This window comes from Propithecus coquereli, unplaced genomic scaffold (assembly GCF_000956105.1).
Source record: "Propithecus coquereli isolate 6110/MARCELLA unplaced genomic scaffold, Pcoq_1.0 Scaffold177, whole genome shotgun sequence".
NCBI lineage: Eukaryota > Metazoa > Chordata > Mammalia > Primates > Indriidae > Propithecus > Propithecus coquereli.
In genome coordinates, this window is record NW_012142412.1 from 3,743,092 (window position 1) to 3,766,725 (window position 23,634).

The 23,634-nt window shown below is 40.8% G+C and overlaps 1 protein-coding gene across 2 annotated transcripts in view; it reads right to left on the reverse strand.

Moving 5' to 3' along the window:
* The window catches only part of NRP1 (neuropilin 1), a 135,149-nt gene that overhangs the window by 76,922 nt on the left and 34,593 nt on the right, over positions 1 to 23,634 (reverse strand). For both annotated transcript variants that reach the window (XM_012642190.1, XM_012642189.1), the window contains exon 3: positions 4,459 to 4,640. In XM_012642190.1, coding sequence (XP_012497644.1) covers positions 4,459 to 4,640 — 182 coding nt within the window. The remainder of the gene's footprint in view (positions 1 to 4,458; positions 4,641 to 23,634) is intronic.

Sequence of the window (23,634 nt, forward strand, 5' to 3'; positions counted from 1 at the left end):
GCACCATTTTCTCACAGTGACATGCAGGCAGAAGGAACAGGCCCCTTGTAATGGCATGCAAGGATTCAACTCTGAATAAGGTGGTTTGTTGAGATTGTTCGTAACTAAATATTCTCCCAGAGTGCCAAGGAACTAGAGGCAACTGATTAGGCATCAATACAGATTAAATTTAACTAGCAGGTCTCTATTTTTAGTGACTCGGGTCAGTAAGCTGCATCTCCAGCTCAGTGTATCTGGCGGCCCATCGAGAAAACAAATCAATCGTTTTCTCCCTGTGCACACATCAGATATCCATGGAATTGCAGATGCAGAAGAATACTTGTCAGATGGGCACAATAAACATGGTCTGCAGGTTGTTTAAAATACCTCCCAGACCTTCTTGAATGTGGCTCGCGCCCTTCCCTATGAGGGCCTCAGATGCTTATCTATTTGATTCTGGTTAAAAGTTATGAACATGTGGCATTTTGCCAGGTCAATTCCAGGTAAAGAGATTATGACATGTGCTATATAGTTTATCATCTGTTTCTAAATTACTCTTTTGGCTTCTGAGATGACAATGGCTATGCTGATTTGAGTCATTAATTCACAAGTGTGTGTGTATATATATATATGTATAAAAAATTTTATTTCCAACAATTTTAGAATTTTATTTCCAAGATATAGAGATAGTGATCCTAGATACATCCAAACTCCTCCCTAGGGAAAGACATCCTTTGGCTAGGTCCTCGTAAAGCAAAGTAAACATCAAGGTTTAACGCAGATACTAATAATAAAAGGTAAAATTGTCCAGGCAAGATTAAGATTTAAGGGGAGGAAAAAATGACAGGAATTAAGGGCACATTTTCGAAACCGAATGAATTTCCGTGCTTTCACTGTTCCCTGGCCATGTCATGAAGCTACCCCAGGCTTTCTAATGTATTTTGACGAAACATAGGAAATTCCACGGGGTCATGGAAGAAGAGAACTGGGTTGAGCACCAGGACATCTGAATCCCAGTCCTGCCTTTGCCACTAACCCCCTCTGCAGCCTGTGGTGGCCTCTCAACCCTTCTGGTTCTCAAATTCTGTGCGGAACTAACTACGGGAGTTGGGCTTTAGGATTGGGAAAATCAAATCCCTTCTAACTTAAAGATTCTGTCATTTCGTATTTTCTCCATCATGCATCAGATTTTGTTTTAATATTTTCCTTATTTGCTGTTGTTTAAGTCTGCCACAATTGAAAAGCACGTCCTCCGAAAAAGACAATGGCAGGAATGGGTTAAGGAATTCGATGGTGACTACAAATAACGACCAGGAGTGAGCACCAGCAGCCCTGGGCACCTAGGAGTGAGTGATGCTCACACAGCTTTGGGAGCACATGAACCCCATGCTGTGCACATTATTATTAATAGTAAGATCAGGGGTACCTTTTGTAGCTATAAGAGTGCCACGTATAGTTGCTAATGACAATAAGAATGGATAATAATAGTCAAGATACTCTCTTTGGAATTATTATTAAATATGCAGACTCTTAATCACATAACATATCAAGTGACCAATCCTACTTGAAATAAATGACACCTCCCCCTGCACTGAGACCCACAGAAAAATGCGGGAATAATTATAGAGCTGGTGGCCCAAGATTTAAGCATCTGGGAAGAGTCAGGTATAAGGGAAATGGGGTTCCTGGGGAGAGAATGAGGGTGGTCCAGGATGGCTCCCGGAATAACGGGAAGAGGTGGGGCCTGGCCTTGCTGATTCCCAGGCAGAGATGGCCCTGCAGCAACGTGGCCCAGGGACTCAGAAACGGCCTTAGTCTCTCTTAGGGCTGTAATCTAATGCCCCCAAACCTCACGGTCAACAGGTGAAAGATTAATTTCCTGGTTGCATTAAACTGTGATTAGTATAATTCATGTGTTTTGAGGAAACTTGAAATTGCTGCACCCTGAAAGACTTGCTATATTTCCAAAAGAACAGAGGTTCACGAACTCTATACTGAATGGCTTTGGAGGAAAAAATAGTCATGACCTATATATATATATACATATATATATATGGAGTGCAGTATGTACAGTGAGGGGGGGAAAAAGATACATTCTTTGCATTTTTCAGGTGGTACCAGTCTGGAAGGGAAATGAAATCCCACATTTGAAGACATTTGAAAATATTAAGGAGAAACATTGGTAAGTGGGATATGTGTGTGTGTACACGGGATATTTATACACACATACAAACATTCCACACACTGTATATAGTATGTACATATGTGTATACACACACACCCACACACACACAAGACAACTTGTGTATGAGGGGAAAAGCAGATTAATTAGGAAGAGCTTCCTGAGAAGAATAGGTTTCCAAGGACATGAGGAATATACTGGAAGAGATCAGGGGCTGTGAATTTTGAAGTCACCAGCTCTACCCATGATCACTGTGGCAGCTACTGTTTACTGAACACATCGTCAGTGGCGGGCACTGGCTGCATTTTTTCCCGTGCTTTCATTTCACAACTGATTTTCACAACAAGCCTGTGGTAGGTCTGCTCCTCCATGTTTTCAGATGAGGAAACCGGGGCTCTGAGCACTGACACAGACAGGCAGTGGCAGAATTAAAGTCCACGGTCAGGTCCGCTGGACTTTCACCGGTGCCCCATCCCAAAGCAGAAAGCCGGGCTGTGGGTCCCTGAGCACTGAAGCAGGGCAGGCACAGGGGCAGTGGATGTCCAGCCTGGAGTGTGACCTGGGGTCTTTCCCAGGGCAGGGATGGAGACCCACTGTAGGCGCTTCGAGGACGGCGGCTTCGTGCCTGTTTGGGAAGCTGCGTCAGGTAGGTTAAAGTTGCACGGGAAGGACCACAAGTTGGGCCTCTTTGGCTAATGGCAGTGGACATGGAAAGGTGGCGGAGACTCTTTGAGACCTTTGGGTGAAAATTCAGAAGCCCCAGACTAGACACCGCATTGGGTGTAGGGGGTCAAGAAGGGAAAGAACAAAAGGCAGCTTCAAGTCTCAAGGACCAGGCGAGCAGGATGGGGAAGTTGAGGCACGTCTGAGGCCAACAGGAACGTAGGGAGCTGAGTTCATTTGGAAGGAAGATCGAGGATCCCTGATGTCACTTAGTGACGGATCTCTCTCTTTTCTTTTTCGACCATCTTCAGATCTTTGAGAAACACTGAAAACCAAAGGCTATTCCTTGGCTGCTTTCTGACACCTTTTGTCTTTGATAGTGCCACGTGCCAGTAAGCAAACACAGGTAGGGGTGCGTGTGTGTGTTTGCGTGTGTGTACATATACATACATGCAGAATATGACTTATACCAAACAGCTTTCAACACAACAAAATATGTGCATATATAATCATCTGTGTGTACACTATTATTTATACTAAACCTGTTCTAAGTATGTATGTGCTTAAACTTCCAAAGAAAGTTCTCTCCGTCTATCCCTATTTATCTGGGGGCAGAGCCAGATAGCTTTAAAATTTAAAGAAGTTGCGCCAATGGTTCCAGAAACTCCTAATGACTCTCTTTTTCATTATCCTCAGTTGTCCTTGACCCAGAAGACCTTAGGCTTCTGAAATTCGTTGTGGCTAGATTTTTTTCCTATTAAAACAAGCTCTTTCTCTTGAGCCTGTGTTACCGGATTGGTCTCCCACACATTAAAACCAACTTAGAAATGTAAAAACAGGAAGGTTGGATTTTACACATAAAAAGGAAATCTACAGGCTGCTGCTAAAAACTGTAACATCCACATAAAGTCACAGTGTTTATTTATTGACAGATATGTGTGTTTAATCCCTCTAGAGCCTATGAATTGTTAGGGTCTATCACCTCCCACTTGTACCACTATGACAGAAGATTAGTAAATGCTTATATTAGAAGGGGTAACTGATATTTTATTCCTAAGGAGAATGCCATTGAAAGCATTACTTTTTCGGTTCTTCTAAGATGTTCTTTACCCAATCATCCTCCTCTTCTTCCCCCAATAGCTACAGAAACCACCGGGCTGGTGGACCACTTAGTTTTTCCCGGGAACTACCAGCTTTGAATTTTGCAGTGAAATAAAGGGGACATCCATGGCTTTAAGGTAAGAGGGACTAATGCATTCGTAACAAAAGAAATCAAACTTCAAGAGTATTTCAAACTTATTTTCAAAGAAGAAGAATAAGAACAAATATCTTTTTAAAAGAATTTTGTAGAGTATATTCTTTCTAAACTGGTCAACATATGGGAATGATGCAATTTAGACTCCTGAAATGCTATTTTTTTTTTCAATTTTAAACATACTTCCTCCATACAAGGGATAATTTTCCTTTATTTAAAGTATTTTCCAACATTTTTGTAATGCAAATATATGATTTCTTTTTAAGTGAAGGATAAAAGCATTACCCTGGTCTTTTCTTCCCACTTTGTCTTTAAGGAAGCCAAACAATGTTCAGTGAACATTTAGTCATACTCATTCTACCACAGGTTAGTTACTTACCTCTCTTGAAAATTTCATAACGTATGGAAAATCCCGCACCATGCGTTTCATAGTCAGAGACAAATCTGATAAAAAGAAATGGCCCCGAAGACACCACAGGAGAAGGCGCGATCTTGCCACAGAACTTTCCCCATAAGCGTCCATTTTCATTTCTTCCGTCGATGACCTCCACATAGTCATACCTAGCACATACACATGGAAGAAAACATTAGTGAGAAATGTCCTTTTCATTTCCATGATTTAGAATCCAGCACTATCCAGCACAGCCTGTCAGGAAAAAAAAAAAGTGCTATCTGTATTCACCACTGCATCACATGGAGGAAAAAAACGTCTAGCAAAATGAAATAATTAGAATGGACTACATCAAGCCTGTATACATCATCTGGCAACACAGAACTATTAAGAATAATGGTATCCATTATACTTGCAGACAATGTCAGTTAAAGTAACCAATTAACAAGAAAAAGAAAAATCTCATGAGCACAATCCTCTATTATTAAATTGTGTTCCTTTGTCTATGGTGGTGGGGTGTCAATACATAATGCTATGCATTCTTTTCAAACTGTGAAGTTCCTTTATGAATTCAAAATGTCTCCTTGGCTGGAGCTCGCCATGAACAATACTTTGATTTCTGTGAGCGACCCTCTAAACATATGGCCACAGAATAATAAACAGATTCTTTACGATTGAACTCAATTCTGCCAAACTCCAGACTTCTTAGAAAAAACTCTCTCGGTATCCACAACCCATGGTTAAAACACAGATTATCTTCCCCAAAACAACATTTAGATCATAGAGCATTAACTTCTCCCAAGAAAAAGAGTTTATTTAAAAATGGAAGGTAACTTTGTTTATACCTACCAGCCTGAGTCTTTAAAGGAATATTGCTGTTTGAAAAAGAAATATGACACACTTGAAATCACCAAAGCGATGGGATTAAAAAACATTTCAGGTCTAATAATGACACATTAAGGAGACAAATCATAAAGGAGGTGACAATAAAATATTACTCAAAAGATTACACTGAGATGACAGATATTCTTGGGCCTAATTTATCCTTAAAATGTAGAAAACTGTCTCCAATACACTAGTGTCCCCCAGGAAAACAGGAAGGTTTTTGTTTAATTGGTGTTGTATATTTTTTAGTATCTTGCTCTTTGCTCTGTTTTAATTTACCAGGTCACCAAGGATCCAGGGAATCTGATTTGCCTTCCATTTTTCTTCTAGAAATGACATGAAAACATTACAATCTGTTCATTTCAAACCTTTATTTTATTCCTGTATTTAACTTGGTTCAAAAGACCTGGGATATATTAATTTCAGGAATGGCTAAAATATGACAGTCACATAAACTGTATCTGGCAATTTAAAAGAGATCAAAGTGGGGGAAATCTTCCTGATGACCAATGTCATCTTTAACAATCCCATCTCCCACTGCCCAGGACACATGACTTATGTTTACAGAAAGTCTCAGGAGACAACTGCAGAGATGATATCACGAGTTAAAGCAGACAGCTTAAGGCTCTCTAAATTAAAAATGACATTACCTCATCAGTTAAAATTGTGTGCCAGCTTTGTGTATATCAAGAAGAAAATAAAACTGACATTGATGGAACTAAGCATTAACATATGTGAATTATTGTATTAACTGCATTTCCTCTGCCATGTCCGATGCTTCCAGTAGTGATCACTTGGCCTGCTAACATCGCTGTCCCTTTGCAAAATTATGGAAATACACAGAGGAATTGTTCATTTCTCAATACTTTGGGAGATGCTTTGCATGCTAAAAGAAGACAAAGGAGGAGAAGGAGGAGGAGGAGAAAGAGGAGGGAAGAGGAGGAGGAGGAGGAGGAGGAAGAAAGCATTATGTTCAAAATCCTAACTAGCTTTTACAGTCAACTGGAGGCAGCTGGAAAGAACGCCATCTCTGTATTCATGAAAGCCTCCCAAGTTGGCATTTATGGAGTAATTTCTTTTATCTCCCCTGCTTCACTGACAGGGCAGGTCTGCGTGTTTTGCCCATGCTTTCTTACAATTTCACTGTGATTTGAACCGCTGACTGTGTTTGGCCTGGCGACTGTGCACCCAGCTCTGCAATATACGCTTTTTACTTGCATCTTGACATGGTCTGAATACTAAGTGGCCAAATTCTAGCGCATGTTGCCTTCCAGGCACAAATAAGAGAGGTGGGTGAGGAAGAACTAAGGGCATTTCTGTTGAGGACTTGGTTCTCCCAGGTGGTAGAGAATTCAGCTAATAGTATGCCGGTGAGCTGCAACAGGGAAAGCAGCTAGTATTTTAATTCACATACCCTCCGATAGTAAATACTAGGCTCTTCTCTTGGCAAAAGTAAAAGCTATTTTTAAAAGTGTGTGTGTTGGGGGGAGGGGAGATTAGAATCCCTTCCCTGCAATAGATAAGTCATTGCATAGTTAAGTGCCAATTTTAGGAAAGTGAATTATTCAGGAATACTATAGTTACATTTGTAAACTGGAATGCTGCTATCATTTTAGCACTTCCCTTCAAAGTACCATCCAACAGGGCCCCAAAGAGTATCACAAATAGAAGTCCTTGTAAATATTCAGGAGGGTGTATTGCGCACAAGTTGCAAAGGGGGGGATTGCCAAAGAAGTTAAGGAAGCAGCTTGCCTCTCCCTCTGGAGTTGATACCAGCTCCACTCGATACGTTTCGCACTGGCAAGCGTGGTGCCAGGAATGCAGCTGGTGTGCCAGCGTCGCTCCCTAGAGTCTAAATGTGTCACCACTGCAACGCGCCCAGCCCGCATTGGCCCAAGGCCCAGGATACTGAGTTTGCAAATTTCGATCCCCCAGCCGGCTGCACATTGCTCTGTTACTGCTGCCTGTGTGGCAAACACGGCATTGCTTGGAACGTCAAGATCCCCAGTCGTGACAGCAGAGCCCTGCGAAAGGTGAACATGAAGGCACCTGTTTGACTCATTCATTCGCCATGCTCCAGCTGCTGGATGAGAACCGGGAGTTGCATCCCAGGAATCTAATTCCTAAAAGCTAGAGGAGGGGCAGAAAAGTTGACAACTCTGCGTGTTTGGGTCCCTGCCTTGGAAAAAGAATGTTCCGGGTGACAAGGAGGCTGTGTTTGGGTCCAAAGGACACCGCCCTTCCATGCAGAGGTCTAGAAGCTGGGCCTCTGCCTCTCTGCTCACAGTGCCGACATGGTCCCAGCTAAGGAAGGTCCCTCCCACTTATAATCACGGGAACGTAAATGTGATGAGGATTTTTAAAATATTCAGAAGACAACCAACTTCTCTTTCTTTAGGCGTCTTCCTTTTTTTTTTTTTTTTAAATCTTCTTTCCCATCCTGTTCTAACAGTGGTAAAAGCGTGCACATTTGCTGGAAAGGAACGCCCAGATCTCCGCCTAACCCTTTTGTAATTAAAAGGTATTTTCCTCCAGTTTCAATTGTGAGGTGTAACACACCAGGTGGCTCTTTTCTCGGCTGTCCCTGGCTTTAGAATCCAAGCTCCTCAAGCTAAAAGCCTTTTTGCTTCCGTACTCCCCAGCGCTCACCCTACCCAGGTAGATGTGGGTGGTGAAAACGTTTTGAATCCTAATAATAGTCACAAGTTAGGTTTCCCATAAGGGTGATAAAAGAATAAAGATTTCCTTCTACGAATCCTTGAAAGGATTACCCAGAGATTTTTTTTTCTTTTGGAAAGTTTGAATTATGGTTTTAGGAAAATGGCCAAGCAGGGGGAAAAGTGATGGGAAAATGAGAAATGTATTCAGTCACTAAAGAGCGGTTTCCAAGGCTTTATAGGTATGCGGTGCTGAGTAGACAAATAGCACACTTTCCTTAAGTCGGGTTTTCTCTTGCGAGTACAAATGACCCCTGACTCTATGGTGGAGCCCGTTAATGGGAAGAAAGCTAATCCTCTACAGGGTGTTGTCTGATACGCTGAGCTACTGTACAGCCCCCTGAGGCTTCTGGACATTCTCACATTATTAGGAAGGGGGGGGTTAGGTGGTGGTGTCTTTTTAATCTCCTTCCAAGAGGATCTACCCCCACGGGCATATGTATATTAATAATAGAGAAATATGATACCCGACATCATAAACCAGAGTGAGAAATGATGTTAGCTAACATAATTTTCACCTGCAAAAATGTGTTTCGGTGGCTCTCTGGTTTATTTTGCACGAGGCATTCATAGCTACCCCAACCGAACAACCTGTAAACGATTGCCGTGCTGCGGCCCAAGCATGCCGTTACGTAGCCCTCGGAAGAGAACAGGTTTTCTGCATCTGTGTATTAGCATCAGTCTGCACCTGTGTTTCCGAGGGCTTTTGCACGAGATCCACCCCTAACGGTTCAGGCTTGCTTGCAATGTTCTAATCAAGATGTATGAAAAGTCTTACAATGGTCATAGCCTCTTATTTAGTAAAAGTATATTTTAGACATCTAACGAAATAATCTGGAATAATAAGTACTTATGTATATGCATGCCATGGAATATTAGTCAGCCATTAAAAAGCATGTTCAACAAAAGATTTTTTTATAACAGGGAAAATGCTTATAATAAGTGAAAAAATCAGAATATAAAAGCCTGTATTCTCGATTCTTATTTATATGCAGAATAAAAATTGGAAGGAAATAAGCCAAGCTGTTAAACAGTTATCTCTGGGTAGAGAGATTATGTTTCTTATTCATTTCTGTATTTTTCAAAATTCTTACAACTGACAAGTGTCCCTTTATAATCAGATAAAAGTTACTTTGAAATGTACTACCAACCTATATACAAAGTAGCAAATCAATACCTATTTGGCTCATTAACAATTTTATATTTCTTGGTCAGAAAACATTATCTTGGAAGTAAATCAAAGACTGCCTTTCTCCCCCCTCCCCCCGCACTGGATCAATGAGACTCTGTGTGATTTTTTTTCTTAATACCAGAAAGTTAAAATGAATCACATTTGATCTCCTACTTTCTGAAAGGCTGGCGACAGTACTCGACATTGGGCAGTCACTGCCATGTTACAAAGTGCTCTCACGGGTATCATCCAATGTCGTCGTTACAGTGATCCCAGGAAGGCAGTCGGCAGGTGGTATCGTCCCGGAAGGAGCCCAGAGCTGGAGAAGCATCATGAGAAAGACACGGGAAGTAATTTATATCCTCTTAATATTGCCCACTTTGGGCAAACTTGATACCAACATCTGCTCTTCTTACTCCCTTTCCCTGGTTGTGCCGCTTGGGGGGATGTTCAGGGACCACATGACTAGAACCCCACCCCGGCCTGGGTGACAGAGGTGAACCAAGTCTGGCTCTGGAGGGTGCCAAATTGCAGCTGTAATTCTGTTTTTTCCCTAGCGCCAGCACCCTGGGCCTGAACACAGGTAGCCCCAGTGAAGGCGGAGCCTGGCCAGGTGGGACCATCTGCTGCCCTGATGACTAAGAGCGAAGGGCAGCCCCTGTGACGGTCCCTAGTGCTGCAAGGCCCCAGATTCAGAGCAGGTTTCTACCTGAGCCTGCGGGCACTCCCTGGGAATCCCTAGACCTTTCCCCAAGAAACCTCTAGCGAGGCTGGGGCTATGACCTGCAATGGGTCATGGCTCGTCAAGACCAACTTGGAAGGAGAGAAGCTGAGGCAGTAATTGTCTAGCAGGTCATAGACGATTAGTTTCCTATTGTAGAGTAGCAAATTATCAGAAACTTAGTGCCTCAAAACAACACACAGTTGTAAAGATTAGTTGTAAAGATCAGAAGTGCAGCACGGCCTGGCTGGATCCCCTGCTCAGGGTGGCAATCGCAGGGCAGAAATTGGGGTGTCGCACCCGGAGCCTGGATCCCTGCGAAGCTCACGCTACTGGGGCAGAATTCAGGTTCTGGGCTGCAGGGCTGCGGCTCCGTCTCCTGGCTGGCTGCCAGCTGGGGGCGCTCTCGGACCTCAGGCACCGCCTGCGTTCCGTGCTGCGTGGCCCGCTCCACCTTCAGAGAGTCTCCCTCACGTGGAATTCTTCTCAGGCTTCAACACACTTCTGCAAAAACTCAAAGTCCCTTTTAAGGGTTCATCTGATGAAGTCGCGCTCACCCGAGATAATGTCCCTTTCTTGAGGTCCACTGATCTGGCACCTTCATTAAATCTGCAAAATCCCCTTGCAGGAGCACCTAGATGAGTGCTTGATTGAATAATGGGGAGAAGGTATGTATGTGTACACCAGGGGCTGCGGATATCAGGGACCCTCTTGGAATCCTGCTCATCACAGAGACCACGCTCTCAGAGCACGTGGTGATCGAAAGCTGCAGTAGGAACCTAAGGCAGGAAGGGTCATCACCCATGGATACTGTGACAAAGCCGAGGGTAAGGTCACGCGCAGGATTAGGCCCAGCGATGCAGGACGCCGTTTCAATGTTCTCACGCCACATTGGCTGTGGGTTTGGGAGCCCTGAGCCTACAGGCTTTGCTCAGGGTGGGAAGGAAAACAGGATTACGGATTGAGGCAGGCTCTCCTGATTGAAGCAAAACCAGGAATTCCAAGATTGTCCAACACACATGTCTAGTGATGGAAAAGTGATCATAGCTAATTCAGAAATAAAAATATGAAAGAATTCAAGACGTCTGGGGTAAAAACAATGGTCAACATATATAATTTTCATGGAAAATATTTGGAATCGAAATTTCTTGTTTCTGAGGAATTTCACTTCATAATTAAGATTTATTGGCAAGGAAGATTAAAAAACAACCCTTCACATGAGAAAATATTTCTCTGATTTGGCTCAGATTACAAAACCCAAAGATGCATTTTAAGCAGAAGGGAAGGCACGGCCTCCCTTAAAACAACCCTGCCCAAGAAGTGATAGAGTGAGTCTTCCAGTGTCAGACTGGCAAAGTTCAGTATTTATAGAAAACTCACATGCCTTTAATTACAATAAATTAAATTCTCAAGTAAAACTGTGCCATCTGGAAGATATTAACATCATTTACAACTTGTTCACCTCCCTATTCCAGAGAACATTTTTACTTCTTGCCAACTTTCCACTGTTCTCCAGGAAAACGAAAAATATATAAGAAATGCTTTTCATGGATTGTCTCAAGATGGGTTTATACAGCAAATTAAGCTATCAAGAAGTGACAGAAGAGGCATTTTGGACACATTTACTTCCTTCTTATTGGCTTTATTTATTTTGAGACAGGGTCTCACTCTGTTGCTCAGGTTGGAGTGCAGTAGCATCATCGTAGCTCACTGCAGCCTCAAACTTCTAGGCTCAAGCAATCCTGCCACCTCAGCCTCCTGAGTAGCTGGGACTACAGACACGTGCCATCCCTCCTACTCCCAACCCCAGGCTAGGTTTTCTGTGTTTTTGTAGAGACAGAGACTCACTGTGCTGCCCAGGCTGGTCTCAAACTCAAGCAATCCTCCCACCTCGGCCTCCCAAAGTGCTGGGACTAGAAATTCTTGTATCTTTAAGTTTATTTTTCTTCTATAAAGACTATTCTCTCTGCTCCTCTCCTCTCAGCCTTCCAAAGTGAAACATTTCTTTTTTTAAGTTAACTGAATCTTTTTTTCTTAAACCATGGTTTAGAAGAGAGAGTTTTGAGGCCCTAAGAACTGGGTTCAAGGGAGTCTCCTCCATCACCAGGGGTCACCATCTTTGACACACCACAAAGTGCATCCATCCTCACACTCTGCCACTGACTAGCAGAGGGCCCTGGGCAGGTCACTCAACTAACTTCTGTGAGTCTCAGTGGCTCATTTGTAAAAATGGACAAAATGATGATTAACTTGCAGAATCGTAGGAAGATTAAATGAAATAATATATGCAATGACCTTTGTAGCAGCTTGATCATTTCCTTCCAAGTGAGGCTGGGATATGGAGAGAAGGAAAGAGACATATACATAGAAAACTGCACAAAGCAGAGCTTCCTTTTCCAAAATGTATACTACCTAGTTCAAAACAGGCTGTAGTTTATGCAGTCCAGGAAATGTAACTATTGTTATCTCCCAGGGAATCAATCAGTTAGAAGATGACTGTTAGAATATGACCATAACCTGATAGTCTGAAAAATACTATTTGGAATGACGGTAGGTCTTGCCCTAGTACTATTGCTAAAAATCAATCAAGTAAAGCCATAGTCAGTAATGGAGTTAAAGAAGGCAATTTATGTATACCATGGTATGTTGTTTTGTTTTTGTTATTTTAGATCATGAAATCTGTCAAGTGTTTCCATTGATGTACCTGACTGATTCAGTGATCTGCAGCTGGATTAATGTGCAGTGCTGAGCTTGCTCAAAAAGCCCCCCTACTTGGTACGAGTAAAAGCACCAGCGTGCAATTGCCAGTTCAGGAAAGGCAGTGACTCTGCCTTGTAGCATCACAAAATCGTGATCCTCAAGTTTTCCTTTTCATTCTTTGGAAAAAAGAAATAAAGCAATAATTCTGTTTTAGACTATAGGACCTAATATCCTAATTTTAAGAGTTCGAAAAAATCCTTCTGATTAATTAGTAATTATTCAGTGGGGATCTAAGTAGTTTGCTAATCGGAGCTGCAGGAACTAAAGTTGGCAAACTTGTTTTTTAAATTTTTCTTTTTTTTTTCCTCTCCAGTAATTACTGTAGAATGTTTTCAGCATGAAGGAGGTAAGACTATTCATTCAGGAGTAAGGAAGTCCCTTACCCTGAAATGACCAGCTCATCTTTTCTGAAAAAAAAAAAAAAATGGAAAGCAAAACATAATGAAGAAAAATAGGTCTACTGGCACAGATGAGATATTTCTTCTTTTTAGTGACACCAGTTAGTAAAAGAAAGGCCGAGCTGAATTGTAGGATGGGGAGTGGGCAGGGATCCAAGTCAAAATCATGCTATTCCGAACGGTAGACCCTTCCCATTTAAAGTACAAACCACTAAGCTAACCACAACCAAGAAACAGGAATCTTTTCAATATGAGCCTAGTGTATTTATAATGCTAGAATGAAATATACATAAGAAAAATAGATCATGTCATAGAGGGATTTTCCTTTTCTTTAATCCCAAATATTTGCTGAATGCCACATACTGCTGTAAATTGTCGTTAGAGTCTGATGCACTCACACTTACGGCATCTGTCCTTTTTCATTAAATTCTAGTAAGTCAGAAGGTGGGTGTATCAGCTGCAGACTACTGAGCTACCAGTAGTCTAACTATCCTGCCAAATATTCTCTATACGCCCCAAATCGATTCATAATGCAGTGGATCATTTATATAATCAGAACTGTATCAGTGGACATAAAATACTTCAAATGTCAACGAGGACTCTTTTCCTATATGACAACAGGCAAACCAGTTGAAAACAAAATATTCAGAGAATCATTGGTTATTGTCTAACCAGTAGTTTATGTGATTGTTTTTTTCTTTTCACTGACTTGCCTTACAGACTAATTAATTGGTATACAGCAAGACTTTAACTACCTCTGTAGTTAGAGAAAAGAGAGGGATTTAATGACCTAGGTAACCTCATGATTTATACGGACCTTAAGGAGTAATTGTGTGTTTAGAAGGAAGGAAGGCAGTGGCCATAAACATTGCCGGTAGCCTCAGAGCATGTCAGCTAAGTTTAACCATATGCCCACATAAAGGGGCAGCTTGCCGAAAAGCTGTGGTTTGAACATGGATTTAACTCAACCGTGAGAATATATAACTCCCATCCTACCACCTAAAGTGCTCCTCAATCCCCAGGTATCTTTATGGCAAGCTTAATAGGGGAAAAAAATTAAAAAGAATATGGCCAAGTTCACTAAAATAAAATGTACCATCAAGTGAGCATTTCCAAACAAACTCTTCTCCTAAGCCCAGTATAAGCTAGAGAAAGGCATAAAAAGTTCCCCCCGATGATATGAAACACTCAGCTGTAAAAACAAGGCAGGTAGGCAAAGAGAATCTTGTACTTTCTTTGCTTTGACTAATTATTCCATTATGGAAGGTATTTATTTTTTTTTACTAAAAACCAGAATATATAAAATGATTTAACTTTTCACTATATTTAAGCAGCTTAATTTCTTTCCGTGCTTTTAATGGAGAGGGTTAGAGTTGGCTGTACTTTATCTAAGATTAAAAGTTTATTAGGAGAATTGATAGGGTAGATAAAGTCACAGGAAAAGATAGGAACAAAGCCAGCTTTTCAGCATTTTAGTTCCTGAATTATTTGGGGGCAAGTTAAGTGCTTACTTACAAATTTACGGTTTCCACTGGGATTCCTTACTGTGGAAACTTATTAAAAACATTGCAGGCTCTTGAAATTGTTATATTACTTTAAAAAATACCCCATATTTCAGATATTTCATTAATTCTGATTGCTTTTCTTCTCTGGCTATGGCAAATTACCTAGATCATATTATTATTGGTTTCATCACTTTCTAATTTGTTGCCTTTACCCTTTTTTTCCAGTAGGAAGTAGAAATAGTATAGAACTATATTTCCTAAAACGTGTTCCTCTTAGTATTAGGCTTATGAAATGCTTCAAGGGAAAAACATGGTTTTTTTTTTTCCCAAAATCATGTAGGAAATTGCTTCATATAATGTTCTTTTTATGAATATTTGCAATTTATATCAGCATGTTAAGGGCTCTGAGAAGTCCCACAGTGATGAAACCTTGACTTAACTTGATTTAACCTAACATAGGCCAATCTCATTGATCACAAGACCCTTTTATTACATAATACCTATGGAATTAGTGCTGTCATAAAGTACTGTCTATGTGCTATTTTGAAAAGTCACTTACTTTGCACTAACACAGATCAGAGCAATAAAAAATTCAGGGACAGAATTAACTTTGTAGATGATGACATAAATTTGAGAAGATAGAGATAAAAATTTGGCAACCTAGTTCCTTCTCCTATTCTGCCTTGAATGTTAGGGATTTGATTTGAATCCATGCTTTGAAAAACTGTTTTAGCAACTGTTTCTGGCTCAACAAGTACAATGCTGATACCTAAAACTGTGCCTATACTTGGTAAAATGAACTCAACCGAGGCTGACAGATGCACTTAGTGTGGGTTAGTCTAGTTTGTCTCTCTGAGGGCAGGAATCAAGAATGCCTGGTTCTACTGCTTAGAGTTAAGGTGATCACCATGAACAGAACTCAGCAGTATTTTACAGTGGGAAGAGATAATAGTCCAGTATTGCATTTGTGAAAACTGAAGCCTGGAATACTTAAGGGACTGGAACAGTATTTCAAATCCAGTTAAGAGAAGAACCAGAACTTTCTACTGTATTCTGATGAAAGACTAACCATTCCATCTGATTTTTTAGGAGATGATGAAAAGGGTCTTTGTAATGATCAAAATCTACTTCTGATTTGAGATTCCTGCCACGGGATTGATCAGCCTTGTTCAGAAACCTACACGAAGGGGAAATGCCCCAAGTCCAGACAGAAAGCTCATTCCATCTTTGACACCCTGGTGATGATTCCAAATCTTCCTTACTTTGCCTCGGGTCTGTTCCCTCAGCAAATGTTTCTTTAGTATGTGATGTAGCTCCCACCCACTCATCCTAAGACCACATTTAATTCCTCTTCCACATTGATAGCCCTGCAGTTATCTGCCCCTAAATTTTATTTCCCTTTGGTAAGTCTCTAAGTTTTATGGTATTGTGAGAAGACAAAAATTTAAAGAACTCATTTTTGTTAGGCTAACACCTTAAAAAAAGGCAGATAAGCAAAGACCACTTCTCTAACTTCTCAAAGGTTTTGAGCAGGACAGGGCTGGCAAGCACTTTGAAAAGCGGGTATGTATTTCAAGGCTCTGTTATGTGTGCTGGGAACCTGGAGCAGTATCTCTGCCGCAGAGGGAAGGATGATGGACGGCTAGACTTCTATTCTGCTCTGCCTTCTATACCTTCCTTCTCCTTCCATTCCCGCACCCCCTAGCCTCTGCCCTTCTTGTTGATTTTGGATGAGCCAATCTAGAAGTAGTGTCTTGTCATGGCAATGAAGACACCCCCGTTGCTTTTTGGAGTGAGGATCCAGGAAACAGAGAGAGGTTTGGGGCAGAAGGTAGGGCACTGATCTAGATCTCTCAGAGATGGGCCCAGGAGCAAGAAGACCAAAGAAATGCCTGGGTGACAATTTAACACAAGCATTTTCCACATCTATTTTGAGGGTTGGCTTTCTGATGCCACAGAAAGCATTTAACATATTCTGCTGATTTTTCTTTTACAAACTAGGCATGCCAGCCAAGAACTCCAAATTCTGGACAGAGAAAACGCTTATTTTTTGTTTAATTTCTATGCTGAATTTTCTCTTTCTCCCTCCTCATGCTACTACATAATTTCATGCCAAGTCCTATAGTCCATTTAACAATTTTGTGTGGGTGTAATATAGTAAGATTATTGCCACACTGTAAAAATGTCATTGATTCAGGATTCTTTTCTTAATGACTCAGATTGTAATAATCCTCCTTCCCAAACATAGGCAAAATTCCCATTTTCACTAATTAAACACACGCGTAACCTTCATAATTTTTTTAACCTTAAAATAGGCTTCTGTAAATTTAGAAGTCAAATGGCCTTTATATCAATTACTTACTAAGGAATTCCTCCCTAATTATTTGCTGACGAATATGCACTCAGAAACACAGGTTAGCAGTTCAAATACTACTGAAGCAGAAGTAATGGTGGATTTGGCAGTCACTAAAAATAATAACTTTGACTTGATGTTTTTCTACTTTTTCTTCTTTAAATCCAATGTCTTCCAATATACTTTTTCTCCTTAATGTGTGACAGGCATGTTAAACACAGGCTGTGCAAATGTTTGAACAGTAATAATATTGATCTCTTCCAAGGAAATTTTCCGTACAAATGGTAAAAGACTATTAGCAAAAGCTTTGATTTTCAGTCCCATTATGCTTTGCAATTAAGGAGGAAAGTATTCTTAGCGTGGGTGATATATATAATTTTCAGTGAAAAAAGTAGTCATAGCTTATATTTATGTAGCACTCTTTTTCTGAAAAGCTGAAAGAGCTTTTATGCTTGTCGTTATTTTATAGGCTTGGAAAAAGAGTGAACAGGTAGTGTCCTGTTACACTTGAGAACATCTTTCCTGCAGCTGTGCTCACATCACTACCGGGACAGCTCGTCGATTTTGTGAAGCCACCACTTCCGCAGCAATTCCTTACTGAGCTGACTAGGGAATCGACTGAATTAACTCCTAAATTTTTCACCCAGAGTTCCACAGAGGTGTCTGAAATGGAAAGAATGATATAGACAGAGCTGACTCCACATCCTTGGGTCTGGACCGCGCTGCTGGTGGCTAGGAAGTCAATCAATAGCTTGAGTGCCTTGGAGAAGGTAAAAGACATCCGGCCAGGCATGGCAGCTCACGCCTATAATCCCAGCACTTTGGGAGGCCGAGGTGGAAGGATCGCTTGAGGCCAGGAGTTCAAGACCAACCTGGGCAACGTAGTGAGACCTCATCTCTACAAAAAAAGAAAAAAACTTAGCTGGGCATGGTGGCACACAGCTGTAGCCTGTAGTCCCACCTACTTGGGAGGCTGAGGTGCGAGGATCACTTGAGCCCAGGAGTTTGAGGCTACACTGAGCTATGATTGCACCACTGCACTCCAGCCTGGGTGACAGAGTGAGACCCTGTCTCTTTAAAAAAGAAAAGAAATGGAAGTTGTGCCAGTTGAAGATAATTTGAGAACATTTCTATAGCAGCATGTCTGCCATGGTCTCTCGAGCGCGTGTTGCCCATTCACAACTTCAGAGCTGTTGCAAGGGAGAGCTCGAGCCCACGCTTTCCCCGGCTGCAAACAACACAGTGCGTTTCCTTCCTACTTTAACCCAGACTTTGTAAAAAATAGTATTTAAATCTGGTTAAAATGAGCTTTGGTGATGATCTTAAAAACAGTAAGAAGATAAAATATGGATCCCTGTAGATAAATGGCAGAGTAAAAAAGACATTAGAAAGGGCTATTTGGAGGTCAAATGTATGTCCCAGGTCTGAGCTGCAGGGTTTTCATATTAAAGCAGACCTCAAACAGAAAGTGCCATGCCTTGGCTAGTCCCTGCCCAGTTACCACCCTGGGGACAGAATTAGTTCTTCCCAAGGACAAAGGCAACTGTCCTGATGTCCCTCCTCCAAGAGTAACTGCACAGAATTTTTTTGGCATCTCTTTCCTAGAAATTTCTCTTTTCTTATTTCTGCTGATTCAAAGCCTATTCTTTCAAAGTCCAATTTAAGGTTCATTTATTCTGTGAAGCTTTTCTCATACTCAGTCACCTGTAAATGTCCCTCCACTTGAATTTGTGAAACCCTTAGTTATACAGTATCAGCCAAGTAATTAAAGTTTGCCAAATGTTGTGCTGGGACCATTTTGGGGGGTGTTGCCACACCTTATTTATTTCCCTGATAAAGTTTATACTTCTTGTGGATAGGAAATGCATTTCTCTATTTGCCTTGAATTTTTCCAAGAATCAAAACCAGTACTGTTTCTCTGGGAATAAGTTCATGCTTATCGGGAAAATGAATCTATGAGAAAACCTAGAACAAGTATCACACAACCCAAGCAGGGAAGCTATTTTATATTCATACTTTTAACAACATTAAAACCGAACTTTCTAAATTGTTTAGTAAATAGTTCCGGAAGAGAACACCTTATGCCTTCATAAATTTTTTCTACTAATGACATAAATCACTTTAGGGAAAACTCAAGGCTTGGGGTGTGTTGCTTTTGTTCCAATTACATTAAACCTTATTAAAACAGCCGTAATGACAACAACATCTCTTCAGGAGAGCACACCAAATACTTAGGGGCATAGTCTCACCTAGATGTTCTGGGATTTAGTTACCTAATGCCTATTAGTGATAATAAGTATTACGTCTATAAATCCCTAGATGTTTACATCGAGCCTATCTGGTTCACTTTCCACAGGTGGGATGATACCTCTAATGAGGTCCACGCCTTCAAGATTTCTATTTAGAAAATAAAATGTTTAGATTTCAACTTTTCTGCCAATCCCTGGAGGTGTTATGGATAAGGGTGACATTTACACATTTCAAATTGTACATTGAAGAGCTGCAATTCATTGTCTTTTAAAGAAATTTGCTCCCCATAAAGTCTCAATCCAACTGATACTAGTGTGTGTTCGAGACACACATAAATGGTAAGTTTTGCCTAATGAAGCTGTTAATTATTCTCCTCCCTGTTTTGTTCTCTCTTTGCATTATCACTCTCCTCTACTTCCTTCAATTAGGTGACAAGCATCACACGATTTCCTATGCTTCATTTTTATCACTAATCTTCTGGATATGGTACACATAATTCATTCTCTTTAGTGCACAAAAATAAAACCCCACCACCATTTCTACTTAAGGTCAGTATCTACTACGTAGGGCAACATTTTAGACTGACTTCTTGTTCCCTCATTTGAATTTCAAATTCTTATCTACAAATGCTTTCACCTCCCTTTAAATCCACAGGCTAAGGAGAATAGTAGCCCTGCTCTAATAATCTTTGTCTGTTGTACAGCTTAGAGATGCAAATTACAGGTTTTGTTCTTTCATTTCTCCTTTTTAGTATCTAACTTACACTAAAAAGAATATAAGTCCAGCAGTCACTTTGCAAGCAGAGGATGTATATATTGCCTGCATGGGATATGTCTATGTGTACATATGTCTGTGTACACCGAGCATAAATACAAAAGATTATGGTCTTATCTAAGGAAGATTAATTTCCAAAATAAAGTTTCCAAACCTGCGCTAGTTTACACAAAATGCTGTCATTTGAAATTCATTTTGTTTGCCACTGTTACCAGGAGGTTTTCTTATCTGTAGGGGCCACCAAGGGACAAGGGGATGACCGACCCTGGTTAATCCAAACCACAGGACTGACAAATGATTAATTCCAGTCGTCAGATGATTAGTTCTAGTCATTGGGTCACAATCTCGCCTGTCAGTAACTTGCACCTAAACTCCTTCAGGAAAGGTAAGGAAACTTGAACACACCATTCTAAAAGTCAAACTCAGTGCAATTGCGATAGACTCTGTATTCTGTGCACGGCTTCTCAGAGGAGTCCGATTTCCAGTTTTTGTTAAATTAGTTTCATATCAGTCAATACTTGTTTAAAAACATGTCATAAGTCTCTGCGGCTTGTGCACGCTTCAATTACCTCTGATTATTACATCAAGATGCACAAACGAGATACCAGAGTTGCTCCTATTTACTGGAAAATGCTATTGAAACAAACTGAAATTCAATTTCAGAACAGATTGCAATAACCAGTCAAAACATCCAAGGAGAGAGGAAGTTGGGCCTCAAGGTGTGCCGAGGCCATTGTTAAATGCAAGACGGCATCTCACCTAATAATTTAAACATGGTCTTGTGGCCTGACATTTTTAATGCTTTCTTGATCTCTTTCTTCTGGCTTTGTGTGTTCTTTACCCCTGTAGGGTGCAGTGCATAGCGGGTTATGGATTAAATACCAAGCCTTAGTTGGCCAATAGCACTTTTAAAGGAGGGGAAAAATGATTGGGTACTTTTATAAATAGTCACACCATAGGTGTCCACAGAAAGCAACCTTTATTCAAGGCTTTTAAAAGCTGTCTGCTTTTTAGATACAAACCAATCCATAAAACTACCAAGTTCAAATTGTCAGCTATTACCTGGGCAGTAAGTCTCAGGCACCTTGGTAGGCTAATTTGACATTTTTGTCAGCACAAATTAGGATCCCAGGTTTAACTAATACAATCTGGTTCTAAAAAATTAATTTAACTCGCATCCTCCCTGTAATATGCAGCCTACGGTTCGCATTTTCTTTGTGACTCATTGAATTTGGATTAAGCTACTGGGCTAAGAATTTTACGCTTGAAGCAGCTCTGCCTCTGAAGAACAGAAACAAACACATATTTCTCCCCATCACTTGTTGCTTCAGGGCAAGAAAAAGAAAGCCACTGTAATTTGTAGACAAGACTTTTCCAGACGACCATGAGCAACAGCAACCATAGCACGATGCCAAACAGAAGTGTGTTGTGGAAACCCAGACTGCAGTATGCAATCTGCAGGAGCAGATAAGTGGGTGCAAATATACAATTTTTCTAGAGATAATGTTGGCATGAATTCTAGAAGTAAATGCAAAGAGACTACAAACTCATTTGCAATAAACATTTAAAAAAACGGATTACAAAGTGTTTCCCGGAAGCAGAGAATCAATTCAATGAGGGAATATTTAGAAGAATTACAGACCAGGGAGTAAACTTGAACATTGTTTGGTTCTATATCTTTATTTCAAATATGGAAACTGAGACCCAGAGAGGTGGAGTTGCCCAAGATTACAGAGTTCCTTTTAACATCAAGAGACCTAGGTCTTCTGACACTTTATCTAGTACTTTTCCAGAATGTTTTCCCCAACTTGTATCAGGTAAGAAGGCAAGTCTTCTCTGCTAATGTACTTCTTTGCTGGTGTTTCTTGAAGAACACAATTCTACAATGTCAAAGTCTGGATTGTGGGCTGTCTGATCTTTCTAGCATATTCTGAACACTAAACAAAGTGATGTTTAAAATCTTCACTCCAAAAAATATACATTTGCAAGGGTTCTGATGGGCTTGGTTCATGTTTCATTCCAAATAAAGGTAGAGAGGAAAGCAGGTTTTCTGTGCATGTGCCGCTATGCTGACTTTGACACTGAACCCTGGCAGGCAAGAGAGAAGCATCTGAGCATTTAATATTGCAGGGCTTGAAGGGTCCTTAAGAGTTCACTGTACAACCCAATCCAGTTCAGACAGATGAGCAGATCTGTGTCTGTTCTTTTTTTTTTTTTGAGACAGAGTCTCACTGTGTTGCCTGGGCTAGAGTGCTGTGGCATCATCCTAGCTCACAGCAACCTCAAACTCCTGGGCTCATGCAATCCTTCTGCCTCAGCCTCCCAAGTAGCTGGGACTACAGGCATGCACCACCATGCCCGGCTAATTTTTTCTATATATTTTTAGTTGTCCGATTAATTTCTTTGTATTTTTAGTAGAGACGGGGTCTTGCTCTTGCTCAGGCTGGTTTTGAACTCCTGAGCTCAAACAATCCGCCCGCCTCGGCCTCCCAGAGTGCTAGGATTACAGGCGTGAGCCACCGTGCCCAGCCTGTTCTGTTTTTAAAACCCACCAAAGAAAGAAATTCTACAGCCTCCCTAGTAACTCATTCCTGTATTCTACAACCCCTACTTGCAAGAAAATTTTAGAAGACAGAGTTCTGAGCTGCCTTGTTTCTTTCAATTTATTTAAACACACACATGCATGTATACAAAAATAATGTAATCTATTTTATCCCAGAATTCTTAGATCCCCTATTTTTTCAGGTGAGGTGAGAAACGTTTATAAAATATTAACTTTAATATAAAAATCCAGACAGGGACTTTTCTCAGGCTTTTCCTTCCCTGGAATGTTTATGGGGAGGGGGGAGGGGAGAGGAGGGAGGAGGGGACAGGTATTGGCCCAACAAACTTTAACTCTAATGCCTTTCATACATATCTTGGCATCCGGTACAGAAGAAAATAGAAAACAGGGTGCTTCCTTAGAATTTTACAACCTGTTTGGACTATTACGTCTGTATAATGGTGATGGTGACCTTCTTTTCAATCACATACAATTAATTTCATTGTGCTTGAAACAAGGAAAATTATCATGAACAAGAATTATAAGAGGGAGTTTGGAGGGCATCTTCTCTGACCCCTAAATGTGACCGATGAGGAAACAGAGCCCCTGGTAAGTTGTGTGGACTGCTAAAGGTCACACTGCCAAGTCTACAGTGCAGGACTTTGGACTCCCCGTTCTGAATCTAGGGCTTCATCTGTTAAAACGCACTCACTCAGCATTCAGCAAAGAGGGGAAAAAACAGAAACATGTTCATTATCTTTGAAGGAAGAATGCTTGTCATCTGCTAAAGGCACACACACACACACACACACACACACACACACGCTTATGCTCAAAACCCCATAAAACCCTAAAAACATAGTTTATTTGCATAATAAAGATGTGGCACTATTACCACCCTATGGATTTATCAATTTTTGCATATCTACATGAATGAATGGATTTCATTCATCCACACTCAACGTGTATCCTTTTGTGCATCACAGTCATAGTGGGAATAACGTTCTATCTTCAGCATTAACCCTAGAACAATCCAAAGAAGTCGCTAATGCCAACAAAACATATTCTTTATTTCAGATTACCCTTGA